Raw genomic sequence first — 17210 nt, forward strand, 5'->3', positions numbered from 1 at the left:
ATGTAAACAGAGTTAACAGTTACTAATAGAATGGGATAAAATATGTCCAAATGCTATATCTGAAGGTATATTAATATTCCAACTAGAAATCCTAAAAATTAACAACAATAAAGGCAAACAATACCATTTAGAGATAGGTAAAAGACTAACATAAATAATGAATCTCCACAGATAACCAATCTTAGTTGTCTGTTGGATGGAAACTCTTGTTTCTCTAGTTCTGGTGTGTGTTACCTATTTCTTCTTTGTAGTTAATCTCTTTGAGTATTTTCTCTAGTGCTGGTTTTGAAGACATAAATTCCTTCAGTTTCTGTTTGTCATGGAAGCTTCTTATTTCTCCATCTAATTTGATAGAAAGTTTTGCTGGGTAAGAAATTTTTGGCTGGAAGTTGTTTTCTTTCAGAGTTTGGAATATGTTACTCCAAGCCCTTCTGGCTCTCATGACTTGGTTTGGGAAGTCTGGAGTGATTCTAATTGGTTTGCCTCTGAATGTCACTTGGCCCTTTGTTTTTGTTGCTTTTAAGATTCTCTGCTTGGCTTCCACATTGGTCATTTTGACAATTATGTGGCGTGGGGATCCTCTTCTCCGATCCTGTCTAAAGGGAGTTCTATAAGTTTCCTGGACCTGTGTATCAACCTCTTGCTCTATGTTTGGAAAATTTTCTGCTATTACTTCCTTGAAGAGATTGTTGATCCCTTTGGTTTCACTTTCTTTTCCCTCCTCTATTCCAATTATTCTTAGGTTAGCTCTCTTAAAATGGGCCCATATTTCTTCAATATCAGATTCCTGCTGTCGGATATTTTTTCCTAGATTAGAAACTATGCGTTCATTTTTGGAATGATCATCTTCTAAGAGCGAGATTCTGTTCTCCATGTGGTCTAATCGGTTGTTTGTGCTTTGAATTGAGGCCTTTACTTCATTAATTGCATCCTTTATCTCTTTTTGGCTCTCTCTGAGTTCTTTTCGAAGCACCTCTATTATTTCTACAGTTATTTTCCTGATTTGATCTTCTAGAAATCTCTGATTTTCTGTTTTATCGGGTTCTGATGTTGTGGGGTTGTGGGCATTCATTGCTCGAGTGTTATTCCTCTTTCCCATGATTTCGGAAGTTTGTGCCTTCTCTGGGTTCTTCCCTTGGGTCACTATGACTTCACTTAAGGTGTTCTGGATCTCGAGTCAGTAGTATCTCAGACCCCACTACTCCTTTACTGGATTGTATCACAGAGTCTCCGACCCAGAGAGTCGATAGAGGCTGCTTTAGACTTTGGGGGGTGCCAGGTTGCACGTTCTCCTATGGTGTGATATCTCTGCCACCGCCCCTCCCCCACTGGGTCAAGTCCCAGGGAGTACAGTACTGGGATTTCTCCTCTGTGGCCCGCAATTTGACTCACTGTTCTTGAGTACGCAGATGTAGCTGTACTGGCCTCGCTGAATTCAGTGCTGCTGCCGCCGGTGGCAATATGGCGCCGTTGCTATGCCCTCGGCCGTGAGGCTGGCGTATTTCTTCTTGGTTTTGATTTCCACTCTGAATCCCTGCGGCGTGTGCTGAGCTCAGCCACTGGGAGCTTTAGATTTTACCTGCGGCGAGAAATCCTGCCTGGCTGTTCCGCAGCGGCTCACCTTGGCTTGCTGTAGCCGTCCGGTGAAGTCGCCGCTGCCGCCGGCAGTATGGCGCTGCTGCCGCGTCCTCAGGCGTGAGGCCGGTGTATCTCCTCTGTGGCTCTGAGCTCTGTTCTCAGTCTGCTTTCTCTCTGGAGCCTGGTGATTTTTTTGTTTCTCTGGTGATGGTGTTTTCTAGCTATGAAAGGCGCTGATTTTGTGGTAATGGAGATTGGTTGTTATCGGGGCTCTTAAGCCCGCTTTTCTCGGTCGCCATCTTCCCGGAAGTCCCCTATTTTTATTTGAAACAAGGTCTCACTAAGTTGCTTAGTGTCTTCCTAAATTGCCAAGGTTGGCCATGAATCTGCAATCCGCCTGTCTCAGTTTCCAAGTACTTGGATTACATGTGCATCCCAACACACCCTGCTTGAATCAAGAAATACCGTAAAGGGAAAGAGGCAATGTTTAATACTTTTGTTTTCTCTGATATTCTGGTCCTTCAAATGATCTTACATTTCTTACAATTCCCTAATGTTATTATGACATAGCTCAAAATTAATGTCTTCAATACCTACAAAAATTAAAAACATATACACTCTCAGACCCAGTAATTAAACTTTTAGGATTTTATCATACCAATACACTTAACAAAATGTCCCCAAAACATATGTACAATGCCATTCATTCCAACATTATTTACAATAGCAAAAAGCATTTAGAAATCCAATAAAAGAATAAAGTCCACCAATAAAGAATGGATTGAATATATATAGCATACTCATATAATAAATGCAATGATTAGAAAAAATGGCATATTTATGTGCTAAAATGGAAGATGAAAAATATGTATAGTATGTACCAACATAGGCAAAATGATTAAACATAGGCATATACATTTGTATATTCCAAAATGAAGAGAAACATTGGAATAGAAAAGGGTGGTTGCTCTGTGAAAGGATAAAGTAACTGGCAACTTGGAGTCACTGGAAGATTTTTCATTATTTGATAGTGTTTGAATTTATCATTTGTATATTTCGTGCCTTAATTAGATAATGAGTTCTATTTAAGATAAAATAAAATACAGCATGAGAAATTTTATGTACAAAAAAGCATAAAGAAAATCAGTTCAACACAGGTTTATTTAAGCAGTAACAACCTCACAGTTGTGAACTATGCATTTAGACTTTAGGATAAATCAGATTTAGCTAAGTTAAAGAAGGACATTGCAGGCAGAGAAGGGGAGTAGAACCATCAGTAGTTTAAAATTGATGAAGCTTAGGGTAGATGTAGTAGACTTCTCATTTTACAAGCCTCAATTTCCTGCAAGGATGAATCATATTAAAGGAAGGTTTTTAAATTTTGAGGCAATGAGGAGCAACTCAAAAATATATTAGGGGTTGGTCATGGCGGCCTAGCCCTGTCATCCCAGCACTTTGGAGGTGTCATCCCAGTCGGGAGGATCACAGGTTTGAAACCAGATTTCAGCAACTTAGCCAGACTCTCAGCAGTCTACAGAGATCCCACTTCAAAAGAAAACAAACAAAAACATTGAAAAAGGGCTGGGTTTTGACAACTTATTTGGAAGTTCTAGCAGGGGAAAACAACTACTCCTATACCCTTGAACAAAGACTGGTCCTTTATTGGGGAAGGTCATCCTCTTTTACCAAGCATGCAGCTTCGGGTACACATGAAATGATAAGCACTGAGATTATAGCCTATGTCCATATATAAAATTATCAATATCAATTTCAATGACATGTAGAGGGAAGAATGGAGGTGGGATCTGGAGGAAATCACAAGTGTTGTGTGCATGTAGATTCCTAATATTTCATACCTTAATGTGTCTATGTGTGCGTGAGTAAGAGAGGGAGAGAGAGACAGAGAGACAGAGAGACGAGAGAGAGAGACACAGAGAGAGAGAGAGACAGAGAAAGAGAGAATGAATGAATGAGAGAGAGAATGGAATGTGCATGTGTGGTTGGGAGTGTAACTTGAAGGTTACAATGTCCCTGGGTTTAATTCCCAGTACCACACATGCACAGAAAGTTATCAGCAGAGTGTGATATGATCAACTTTGAACTTGTATATCATGGTTGTATACAATGGGTGTATAGAATGGATCAACAAGGAGTAAGACAAGAAGGAGAAACATTTCACATATAAGACTTATGCAGTAACTACAGTAAATTCTAATGCTGAGAAAATGAGAATAGAAGGAGAAATACAATAAGATATCAATAATATAAAATTAAAGACTTGGGGCTTTATGAATAAAGAAGTATAGGAAATAATTTGTTACATTAATTTTTAATTTTTATTTTTGGCTGTATCACTTAGTAGACAATAGAGCTGTTCCCTGTCATAAAATACAATGATGGTTCAGATAAGTTAGAAAAAAAATGTTCAGTTCTACACAGTTGAGGCTCAGGTACTTTAGGATAGATTCTCAATAAATATTATATCACCACCAAGCAACTGAATGAAAGAACTAAATAACTAATGTCTACCAAAATCTTGGTGAGATTATTGGTGTTCTAATGGCATAAGATGCAGCAGTCAATATACATGTAAGCAGATAAATAAGATAATCTGGAGAGAACTGCTTTAGTGTGTCTAGCCAGAAAGAGCTTTTCTAAGGAGGCTGCTTTTGAGCTGACATTTTATGCAAAGGTACTAATCATGTGATGGTTGGAGGAAAAACATGTCAAGAAGAGAAAAATTCTAAGGAGAAAAAGGGTCAGAATTGTGCTTAAGTAATAGGCATAAGTGTCTATGGCTCAGTGAAAACAAGACAGAGACAGAGAGAAGACTGATGGGATGTTGAAGATACAGGGTCTCATAGGTTATGATCTCATAAGAGTTTAGATGTTATTCTAATTACAGTGAAAACCCATTTATAGTTTAAAGCAAGTAGTTATATAATTTGATTTATACTTTAAAGATATTACTCTGGCATCTGTGTGAATAATGAATCACAGCAGGTCAATGGTGGAAGTAGACCAGTTGGAGGCTGATGTAGTATGCCAGATAAGAGATGATGACTGTGGTCTGCTGGTAGCAGTATAGATGGTGAGAAGTACTTGAATTTAGAATATGTTTCGGAGGCAGAGCAGACAAGATCATGTTAGTGGGTTAGATATAGGAAGCAAGGGAAAGAGGAGTACAAAGAATTGGATTTGGGCCTTAAGGCAATGGAAACTCATTTAAGGTTTTTAGTGAGTGACACATTACAGTAGAATATATTGAAACAATTATCTTAGGAGGCAAAATGAACATTTCTGTAAATAAAATAGAAGGCAGAGGCAAATTTGAAGTGTTAGTAAGAGTCTGGGCCTGAAGTGACAGGCTCCTGAATTAAGATGATGACAAAGGAAATAACAAAGAGCAATGGACATAAAAGCCATAATTAAATGTGTAAATATTTAATTTATGGTCCCTCTGGGCATACAGTAGAGAAATCTATGCTAGAAGATTTGGGAGTCATCAGAATAGACTAAGTAAGCCGGGCGTGGTGGCGCACGCTTGTAATTCCAGCATTCGGGAGGCTGAGACCGGAGGATCGCGGTTCGCGGACAGCCTCAGCTACTTAGTGAGGCCCTCTGCGGCTCAGTGAGACCTGGTTTCAAAATAACGAATAAAAAATAGGGCAGGGGCTGTAGCTCAGAGGTCGAATGCCCCTGGGTTCCATCCCCAGACCCGCAAAAAAAAAAAAAAAAAAAAAAAAAAAAGAATAGACTAACTACATGAGATCACCCACAAGAAAGTTTATAGAGGGGGAAATGGAGCTTTGACTGGAAACTAACTGGTAAAAGAGATGGAGTAATCAGAACAAAAGAAGAAAAACTAGGTAAGTATAGCATCATAAATGGAAATAGAAACAATGAGTGTTTGTAACTGGCAAATAGAGAATTTCATGTATTGATTTGATAAATTGGATACTGTGAGTGATCTTGATCAGAGCTGTATCCATTTAGAAGTAGTAGGGGAAGCCAGATTGCAGGTACATGAGGCATCTGAGACAGCAAGGAAGTATTGACAAAGAATACAAATAAAACTATTTTTTAAAAATTGTATGTGTAACAAAGAAGAAAGAGAGGTAACTAGAGAGTGAGGGAATCTTTAAGATGCAGAGGATAGAGTTTGTCTCAATATTGACAAGAAGGAGACAATAATAGATATGCTGCTACATGTGGGTTGAAAGCAAAGTCTCTGAAAGATGGGTGCAGTTGGAATCCAAGCACAGGCCGTGTATACAAGGCTCAGCCATATAAACAACGGAGGAAATGACCAGTGTTAGAAGCAGGGGTAGGTGTGGATACAGATAAGTAAGTAGGGATAGTGTTAGGAGACAAATGAACTTATAGTAATGATTGCTTCTATTTTCTTTGTAAAGAAATCAGTTACCTACTCAAAGTGAAGTATTTGAACTTTGGGGAGATTAAATACGGTATGAAATAGCCATAATAAAGAATGGATACAAAATATTTCTAGGAGAAAGTGAGATTGAAAGGCCATGTTGAGGAACTTGCTGAAGTTGAATAATACAAAATGATTTCTATATATATTTTTTTGTGTTTGAATATCCTATGCTAATACCCAGGTTAAAACATAACTTTTTAATACTCTCAAGACCTTACTTGTCTTTTCTTTTTCACACAGAATTTATAAAATTTACTTTTAAAGTAAAAATGAATACAAATAAAAAATATACACATTAATGGAGTACCATGTAAGAATTCAATATACACATATACATTGTGTAATGTTTAAATCAGGTTAAATATATCTATCTTCCCAAACATTTATTTTTTTATTTTCACTTTTTTATTGATGAAACATCTATTCTTTATGGTAAAATATTTAAAATCCTTCCTTCTAGGCTTCTGAAATATACAGTACATCACTGTTACTAATATTCACCCTTACTTGTCTTTCCTACAGAGAATCACTACATGCTTAAAATCAAGACTTTTAATTTCAAATTTTGGGTTCATTATATATTTATACTTCTTTGGTAGAAGCAAAATTTAGTCAAGTGGTAGCAAAAAGATATAAATATAGATATAATAGTGGATATAAAAACAAATTTCTGCAAGAGGAGTTCTATCAGAAAAACACAGAAAACATAGACATTTAAATGCATGATACTGAATAATCCAGAAACTAAATATAATTATGAGAATGATATAATTTAATTTTTCTTTTTAAAATATTATTGGTGCATTGTAGTTGTACATCTTAATGAAGTACAAGATAGTAGAGGCATACATGTACACATTACCCAAATGGCCCTTTGCCTAATTCCAACCCCATTCCTTCCCCCTCCTTCCTTCTCATGTTTAGCTTAATGATTCATTTTTATTTTAATCTTTATTAACTACCTGGCATGCACTAAGTGTTTAACAATGCTTAACGAAAGAAGGGATTAACACTTCAGTGACTTTTTTTAGGCATTTGGTATATAATAATAAATCATAAAATAATCAATTACAAATAACTCCAAAAGAAAATATGAAATCCATAAAGTTATTCAAGAGTATAAATGCTAGCAGTTCATACTGTATTGGTGGTATTGACAATGTCCAGAGATAGTATCAGTGATTTAAGAGCATGGTATAGAAAAGTGATGATCTTTCAGAGTTGAGTTCTTTTACAAATGTAAAGTGATTTTTTTATTGATTGTAGAATAAAAAACTCCATAGTGTAATAATTACACTGTTCTAGTTAATGATGCTTTGCTATACTAAACATAACATCTGCCCCAAATCTCTAATAAAATATAATGCAGTAAACAGAAGAGAGTAAAATAACTGGGTCTTTCTTTAATGCATAGAGCACAGTCAGGATTTGACAATGCCAAGGGTTAAACAGGGTCACTGGAAACCTTGGGATAATTTCATTACTGTGTTAAAAGTTAATTCCTAGTTGGTAAGAAAGAAAAGGATAGATTAGGTAATCTCTAAAGAAAGTTTCCATTTCCTGTTTCTGACAGCAAAACATCTGATCACAGAGATGTTTTGAGTATGTTAGGAGTATGGTATTTTTCATGTAGTATACAATCTTCATTTTAATAAAAGTGAACTTTCTGAAAGAGCAACTTTTAGGTATAAGGTTACTTTTGTATTTGGTTAAACAAACAGTAATAATTTTCATAATTTTAAACATTTTCATATGTATTAGAAGCTTAATTTTTATGAAACAAACATATTAAATTTTTCTTAAAAAGTCATTTTTATAATTATCAGATTACAACACTATTTTTTCCTCCTTTACATGGACATATTCTGAAAAAATTGCATAAATTCTTACCTCTAAGAGATAAGGCTCCATTTCTTCCAGGGGTTTCCCAAGATGTTTATGTGGATCTAAACCTGCCAAAAAAGGTCAATTTTTTTTTCTAAATAACTGTAATATAGAAACTTTAAAAGAGACAACCCCATCCCCTCTGCACCTCTTCACACAGGAAGTGAGAGTGTATTTTAAATGCCTTTGATCCAGAACTGAAATGTAATTTGCTTGAAGCTACTTTCCTATTCCCCTTGGATTACAGGTTTTCTTGCTCCTGAAAAATGACCTTGAGTTCTTATCAATTACACTGCATCAACGATCAGATGCATTGTTTCAATTCTTTTCTCTCTCAAGAGGAACTGTAATTAGGACTGGAAAGAAGTATAATTTCAGAGAGTAAAACTTCAGTAAAGATGGTAACAATTTAAAGGTGATGGGATGTAGCAAAGTAATCCATGCCAACAGAACTGGAAGACAAGCAGGAGTAGCAACTATGATACCAGACAAGTTAGATTTCAAGCCCAAGCTTATCAAAAGAGACAAAGCAGGTAATTTTTACTGATAAAGGGAACAATCCAGCAAGAGAAAATGACAGTCAACATTTACGCCCCAAACATAGGTTCAGCTTCTTTCATAAAACAAATTCTTCATGACATTAAGTCACACAGAGATCCCAGCAGAATAAAACTGGGAGACTTCAACACACCTCTCACACCTCTAGACTGATCTTCTAGACAAAAGGTCAGTAAAGATGCCTCTGACCTAAAGAGCACCATCAAACAAACATATAGACACATATAGAATGTGTCTATACAGTAGTTCCACCATAATTCTATAATGTGTTTCACCCAACTACAGCTGAGTTCACATTTTTCTCATCTGTCATGGAACCTTCTCTAAAATAGATTGCATCCTAGGGCCAGAGTAAACAACAGTAAATTAAAAAACTGTGACATATTTTTCTATATCTTTTCAGACCACAATGGAATCAAACTAGATATCAACTATAGAAGACCCAGAGAAACCATATATATATTTTAGAGACTGAACACCACACTGCTGAATGAGGAATATATCATAGAAGAAATAAGGGGTAAAATCAAGAAATTTCTAGAAACAAACCAAAATAGAGATACAACATATCAACAACCCTGGGACATCTTGAAGCAGTATTAAGAGGAAAATTCATAGCACTGAGTTCCCATGTAAAAACAAAAACAAAAACAAATTACCAAATAAATAACCTAAAGCACACCTAAGAACCTTTGAAAAACAGGAACAGCCTAACCCCAAAGCCAGCAGAAGACAGGAAATTATTAAAATCCAAAAAGGAATCAATGAAGTAGAGATTTAAAAAACAATAAAGAAAATCAACAAAACCAAAACCTGGTTCCTCAAAAAATTAACATGATAGATAAACCATGAGCCAACATAACAAAAAAAAAAAAAAAAAAAAACAAAACAAAAAAGAAAAGAAAAGAAAAGAAAAGAAAAAAAAAAGAGAATCAATACAAGTTATGAGAATTAGAGGTGAAAAAAAGATATCATCGAAAGTGTAGAAATCTGGAAGATCATCAGAAACAACTTTGAAAACTATATTCCAACAAATTAAAAAATCTGGAAGAAATTGACAACTTTCTAAATAAATACAACCTTCCTAAACTGAGTCAAGAAGATAAAGAAATTTTAATCAAACCAATAGTAATGAAAGAGATTGATTAAGCAGCAATAAAGATCCTACCATAAAAAAAGTCCAGGACCAGATAGTTTCCCAAGTGAATTTTATAAAACATTTATAGAAGAGCTAATCCCAATACTCTATAATCTTTTCATGAAATAAAAAGAAATGGGACTCTTCTGAATACATTCTATGAAGCCAAGATCACATTAGTACCAAATCAAATAAAGACAGCTCAAGGAAAGAAAACTACAGGTCAATATCATTGATGAACTTGGATGCAAAACTGCTAAACAAAATACTAGCAACACGCATTCAAAACCACATAAAGAAAATCATACACCATGACAAGGCTGGTTCAACATACAAAAATCAATCCATGTACTCTATCGCACAAAAAGAACCAAGACAAAAATCACATGATAATTTCAATAGATGCTGAAAAGGCATTTGACAAAATCCAAGATTTAATTATGCTAAAAACACTGTAGAAGCCGGGCATGGTGGCACATGCTTCTAATCCCAGTACTTGGGAGGCTGAGACAGGATCATGCAGGTTCGAAGCCAGCCTCAGCTACTTAGTGAGGCTCCCACCAACTTAGTGAGACCCCGTTTCCAAACAAAATATAAAATAGGTCTGGGAGTATAGCCCAGAGTTAGAGGCCCATGAATTTTATCCCCAGTACCACAAAAACAAAAACACAGAAGAGATTAAATAGAAGAAACATACTTCAACATCATAAAGGTAATATAAAATAGGCCCACTGCCAACATCATATTAAATGGGGAAAAACTTTAAGAATTCCCCCTAAAAAACAGAAACAAGACAAGGATATCCATTATTAACACTTCTTTTAAATATAGTACTTGAGACTCTAGTCAGAGCAATAAGGCAAGAAAATTAAAGGAGTACAATTAGAAAAAGAAGAACTAAAACTATCACTGTTTACAGATGACATGATACTACGAAGACCTAATAAATGCAAGCAAAAAGCTTATAAAAGTGATCAAAAAATTAGCAAAGTATCTAGATATAAAATCAACTATAAAAATTCAGAAGCTTTCCTGTAATCCCAGCATTTGGGAGGCTGAGAAAGGAGGATCATAGTTCGTGGCCAACCTCTGCTACTTTGTGAGGCACTCTGCAATTCAGTGAGACCCTGTTTCAAAATAATAAAAAATAGGACTGAGGGAGGGGCTTGGAGATATAATGCCCCTGGATTCCATCCCCAGTACAGAAAAACAATTTCATATGGCCAAGAAATGTATGAAAAAAATGCTCAACATCATTATCAATCATAGAGATGCAAATCAGAACTACCCTGAGATTTCACCTAAGTCCAACTAGAATGGCAGTCATTGAAAACACAAACAACAACAAATGATGGTGAGAATGAGGAGGAGTGCGAACTCTATTATATTGTTGGTGAAACCGCAAACTAGTGCAACCACTTTGGAATATAGTGTGGAGGATCCTCATAAGAATGGGAACAAGCTTACCATATGATCTAGCAATACCATTTCTAGGTATCTATCCAAAAAAATGAAAACCGGGTTTGTTTTGGTAGTTTCCAAAACACTGCATGCATATCTATGTTCATAGTCACACAATCACAAAGGCTAAACTATGGAACCAGTCAAGATGTCCATCAACAGATGAAAGAATTACAAAACTATGGAATATGTATACAATGAAATTTTACTCAGCCGTAAAGAACAAAATTATGTCATTTACAGTGAAATGGATGGAACTGGAGAACATTATGGTAAGTGAGATTAGTCACAAAAAGTAAGAAATCGGATGCTCTCCCTAATATGTGGAAGCTAGGGAGAAAATGAGACATAGGAGAAACCCTAAACAAAAAAGGGAAAACCATAGATGAGCAATTAAGGCGACCTGAGGAGGATGGTAGCAGGGAGGAAAGAAATTCCCTAATGTACATGATGTACATTCACAAACATACCAAAGTTAATCATTATGCCAAACATGGTAAGAGAGATGGAGGAGGGAATGGGGTGGGAACTGGGTAAGGGCTAAATGAGTGATGTGTGCATGTATGCCTCTATCATATTGTAATCTATTAAGATGTATGCCTACAATGCCCCAATAAAAAATAAAAAAAACTTGAGCCTTGTCATTTTAATTAATGCATTTATTCATACACAACAGTGTGGATTTTCTGATTTTTCCTTACTTTATTTAAGCTTTAAACTTTTAAAAATAAAAATCTAAAATAGAAGAGTAGTAGATTGCTATGCTTATACAAATAGATTGCTTAATAGTAGCATATGGACACAAATAACTGTATTATCAAATAAACTAACATTTCATTTTAATGGCCACTTGTGCAATAATATGTTTTCCAAAATAAGTAAATAACTGTGAGAAATCACTAGTATGCCAATAGCATGTTCTTAGGACCTCCAATAAAGATATACAACTAATGTAATAGTAGTTTATGTAGATAATGGAACAACAAAAATTTGTGGCATATATGCAATAATAACTCCATACACCAAGACTAACCTGACAGGAAAAACACATCATGCCACAAATAATCTATAAATGAATCTAGTTTACATCCATATACACACATATTAGCTTGGCTTACTTAAATAAGTTATTTGTATTGATTATTTATTTAAGCTATTATGCTTCTTAATTATACAAACTGATTAAAAGCGTTCTATTTTCAGATGTACTTTTTTTTGTCACATATTTCCTTTTCCTTTTTTTTTTTTTTTTAAGGGAGGCTACTGGGGATTGAACCCAGGCATACTCTACAATGAACTACATATCCAGCCCTTTGTTAAAAAAAATTATTTTTAAGAATTAGTTTATCAATGAATTGCAATTATACATCACAGTGGGGTTCAATGTGATAAAAACACACATGCATACTGCTCTTGGCATATTTCCCAACATATCCCATGCTAATTCCCCTTCCTCCCTCCCCACATACTGCCATAATATTTTTTTATTTTTTATTTTTTTATTTTTTTGTGGTACTGGGGTTCCTGGAAGCCCTTCTACCTCCGGGCTACACTCCCAGACTTATTTTTATTTGGAAACAGGGTCTCTTAAGCCAGAGTGCCTGGCTTCGAATTTGCACGATCCTCCTGTCTCTGCCTTCCAAGCGGGGTGGGGGGGGGAATTACAAGTGTGCGCCACCACGCCCAGCTGCCATAATATTTTAACTGTTTTCTTTTTCAATTCTCCTTTTTACCCTCCCTACTTCCCTCCTCCAATCCCTTTTCAGTACTATATAGGTCTCTTTCCACATTATTTAGTTTCCTTTTTTCTAACTTTCACATATGAGAGAAAACATATAACCCTTGATTTTCAGATACTGGGTGACTGCACTTAGCATAGTATTTTCTGGTTCCATCCATTTTCCTGCAAATGACATACTTTTTATATGTCAGGTTACTATATCTCACTGTACTTGATTATAATAAATACGGTATTTTTCTTCTAATGCTTTGCTGATAATTCTGACCACAATTCACCTTTGATACAATTTTTCTGTTCATTAGAAAGTGACAAGTCACTGGTGACCTCATCATCACTGCTCACATGACATATATTTCATATTTAGAAAATATCTTGTTGGATAAAATCCAGAGGTCTCTAGCAACTGAAGCTACTATTCTTGAGAAAGCAATGGCCTAAAGACACCATGATCTCTGAGATCTCTTCTGAATTAATAAAGACAATATTTGGGTTGATATTATTCAGGAATGTGTAAGGATTCTACCCCAGAATATATATCCTATCCATTGTAGGATTCATTCATTCAACCTCAGAATATATTAAATGCATAACTTTCCTCAATAAATTCGTGTGTGTGTCTATGTGTGTTACTTGGAATTGAACCCAGGGCATTCTACCTCTGAACTACACACCTATCCCTATTTTAATTTTTATTTGGAAACAGGGTCTCCTTAGGTTGTGGAGAATCTTGCTATGGTGTTAAGGCTGTCCTTGAACTTGAAATTCTCACGTCTTAGCATTCCATGTTTGAAAATGCATGCATGTGCCAACATGCCTGTCTTTAAGAAATTCTTAATGCTTAGACTACCTCATAAATATTAACATGCAAATATATACATATATGTAGGTGTATATAATTTTTTGCTATTTTATAATGTGTTTTTATTGGTGCATTATAGTTTTACATCATAATGTAAATCATGTTGACAGTAACACACATGCACAACAAAACCTGGTACCACTCCCCTCCCCATTTTCCCCTTCCTAATAGAGTACTGAGATTTATATTAGTATATTGATGTACACATATGTGATGGTAATATTTCCATTAGTACACTTCAATCCCTCCCCTCCCCTTCTCTTAGAACATATTTCTTGCTCCGCTGAGGTATCTCTTCCATTGTCTGGAGTCCCTCTGGTATCCCAATTACTCCCTATATTGTTCATTTTAGAGAAAACATATGACCGTTCACTTTCTGTGACTGGCTAATCTCACTTAACATAATGAATGTTCTTTAGGTCTTTCCATTTTGTTGCAAATGACATAATTTGCTCTTCTTTATTGCTAAGTAAAATTTCATTGTGTGTATTCCCAAAATTTTGTAAACCATTTATCTGTTGATGTACACTTATGTTGTTTCCATAATTTGGCTATAAGTTTTTATACATATAATAAAAAATTAAAATTTGCAGTTTAATCTGTTTGTTTTGCCAACAAGAATCCATTTATATTCTAAATTTAACGAATGGGACTTCTAGAAAGCTGAAAAAATTTGTCTTCCAAACCAGCCTTGGATAAAATATTCAAAGAGCTTAACTACTAAGAAGAAATAAGTAATACACGCCAGTTCCAAAGAAAGAAGAATTTCCATCAAGCAAACAACTAAACAAAGAACAAACACTACCTCAAACTGAAGTTAAAACTCAAAAAGTTAGGAATTAAAAATCATCTCCCAGCTAGGCATGGTGGTGGCATACGCTTGTAATCCCCGCACTTGGGAGGTGGAACAGGAGGATCATGCTGGTTCGAAACCAGCCTCGCTGGCTTAAGAGACCCTGTTTCCAAATAAAAATATAAAATAGGTCTGGGAGTATAGCTCTTACGTAGAAGGGTTTTCAGGAACCCCAGTACCACCACCATCACCAAAAAAAAAAAAAAAAAAAAAAAAAAAAAACTCCCAATAATCACACTGAACGTAAAGGCCTCAACTTCCTAATAAAAAGACATAAAGTGGCAAAATGGATTAAAATCCAGAATCCATTTATATGCTGCCTGCAAGAAACACACCTTTCTAGTAAAGATAGTCACAAGATAAAGGTAAATGGCTGGAGAAAGGTAATTCATACCAACAGGACTCAAAGACAAGTAGAAATAGCACCTATGATATCAGACAAGTTAAACTTCAAGCCCAAGCTTATAAGAAGAGAAAAAGCAGGTCATTTTTCATTGGTAAAAGGAACAATCCAGCAAGAGGAAATAATGATAGTCAACCTTTACGCCCCAAACATAGGTGCAGCTACTTTCATAAAACAAACTTTTTGTGACATTAAGTCACACATAAGTCCCAATACAATAAAACTTGAAGTCTTCAACACCACTCTCAGACCCTGAGACCAATCTACACAAAAGATCAGGAAAGATGCCTAAGACCTAAAGAACACCATCAACCAAATGGACCTATTAGACACATAAATATTCTACCCAACTACAGCAGAGTTCACATTTATCTCAGCTACACATGGAGCCTTTTCCAAAATAAAATTTGCACTAGTAACATATTACCTTGTGTATTTTCAGACCATAATGGAATGAAACTAGAAATCAAATATAAACAGACCCAGAGAAACCACATAAACACGTGGAGACTGAACATCACACTGCTGAATGAATAATGGGTAATAGAAGAAGTAAAGGGTGGAATAAAGAAATTTCTAAAAAAAAAAAAAAAACCGAAGAGATGGATACAACATATCAAAACCAATGGGATACTTTGAAGGCAGTATTAAGAAGAAAAATCATAGCATCAATGAAGACTGAAAAAGCATTTGACAAAATCCAACATCCATTTATGCTAAAAAGCACTGCAGAGAATTGGCACAGCTAAAAACTTTCTCAACAAGACCCCAAATGCACAAAAAACTAAAAGGTTGATCAATATGTGGGATTGCATTAAACTGAAGAGCTTCTGTACAGCAAAGAAGACTATCAAGAAGCTCAACTGAGAGCCAACAGAATGGAAGATTTTGTCACCAACTCCTCTGATAGAGGCCTAAAACCTAAAATAAACAGAGAACTCAAAAAACTCAGCACTTAGAAAACAAATAAACAATAAAAAAAATGGTCAAGTGAAATAAATATACTTCACAAAAGAAGAAATTTAAATGGCCAATAAATGCATGAAGAAATGTTCAACATCATTAGCAATCAGACAGATGCAAAACTGCCCTGAGATTTCACCTAACAACAGCTAGAATGTCAATCATTCAAAAGACAAACAAACAAACAAAATGCTGGCAAGGATATGGAGAAGTGGGACCTCTACTACATTGTTGGTGGGATTGAAAATTAGTGCAACCACTTTGGAAAACAGTATGGAGGATCCTCAGAAAAATGGGAATGAATTTACTATATGATCCAGTAATCCCACTTCTGGGTACCTACCAAAAAGAATGGAAACCAAACTACCAAACTAATGATGTTCATCAACAGATGAATGGATCACAAAACTCTGGGATATGTACACAATAGAACTTTACTCAGCAATAAAGAAAACCACAATTATGCCATTTACAGGGAAATGGATGAAGCTAGAGAATGTTATGCTAAGTGAGATTAGTCAGTCACAAAAAGTAAGAAATTTATGCTCTCCATAATATGCAGAAGGTAAGGAGAAAATAGGTCATAGGGAAAACTCTAAATGAAGAAGATACTACAGATGAGCAAATAAGGCAACCTAACTGAGGGGATGGGTGGGGGAAGAGGCAAATTCTCTAATGTACATGATGTACATTAACAAACATATCAAAGTCAATAACTTAGCAAAACATGAAAAGAAGGGACAGGGAGGGAATGAAGTGGGAATTGAGTAAGGGCTAATTGGGTGATGTGTGCATGTATACCCCCATCATGCACCAATAAAAAATTTAAAAAAATAACTAAAGAATGGTGTTAACATACCAATATAGCTGTTCTCAAATAATTTTATTATATAGAAGTACTTTAAAGTACATGAATAAATAAAAACACTTAAGTAATTTTTAATTCATATTCTATATTCTTTCTACTTTCAATTTTTTTTGTGTGGTACTGAGGGTGGAACCCAGGGGCTTTTCTACCTCCAGGCCTATTTTATACTTTATTTGGAAACAGGGTCTCGCTAGAGTTGCTGAGAGTCTCAGTAGCTGAGGCTCGCTTCGAACCTGTGTGATCCTCCTGTCTCAACCTCCCAAGCGCTGGGATTACAAGTGTGTGCCACCATGCCTGGCTTCTACTTTCAATTTTTAAGAAATAAGTACTTAATTGGTAAAGGCAGCCATTCCAAAAGGAACAATCTTCTTATTCTTCAAATGAACCCTAGTATCTAGATCCAAATACAATTTCAGTATAATTTGAAAAATGTTTCTCCTAATCTCTGCAATATGACCTATTT

General features: G+C 35.4%; 1 protein-coding gene across 1 annotated transcript in view; it reads right to left on the reverse strand.

The window, feature by feature from the left end:
• Window positions 1–17210, reverse strand: part of DPH6 (diphthamine biosynthesis 6) — a gene marked incomplete at both ends in the record, with an annotated part of 193480 nt that overhangs the window by 16500 nt on the left and 159770 nt on the right. Inside the window, one exon of the mRNA XM_080706910.1 lies at window positions 7910–7971. Within this exon, the coding sequence (XP_080563036.1) occupies window positions 7910–7971 (62 nt within the window). The remainder of the gene's footprint in view (window positions 1–7909; window positions 7972–17210) is intronic.

The sequence above is a fragment of the Muscardinus avellanarius genome (genome assembly GCF_963383645.1).
Source record: "Muscardinus avellanarius genome assembly, chromosome: 12".
In the NCBI taxonomy this organism is placed as follows: domain Eukaryota; kingdom Metazoa; phylum Chordata; class Mammalia; order Rodentia; family Gliridae; genus Muscardinus; species Muscardinus avellanarius.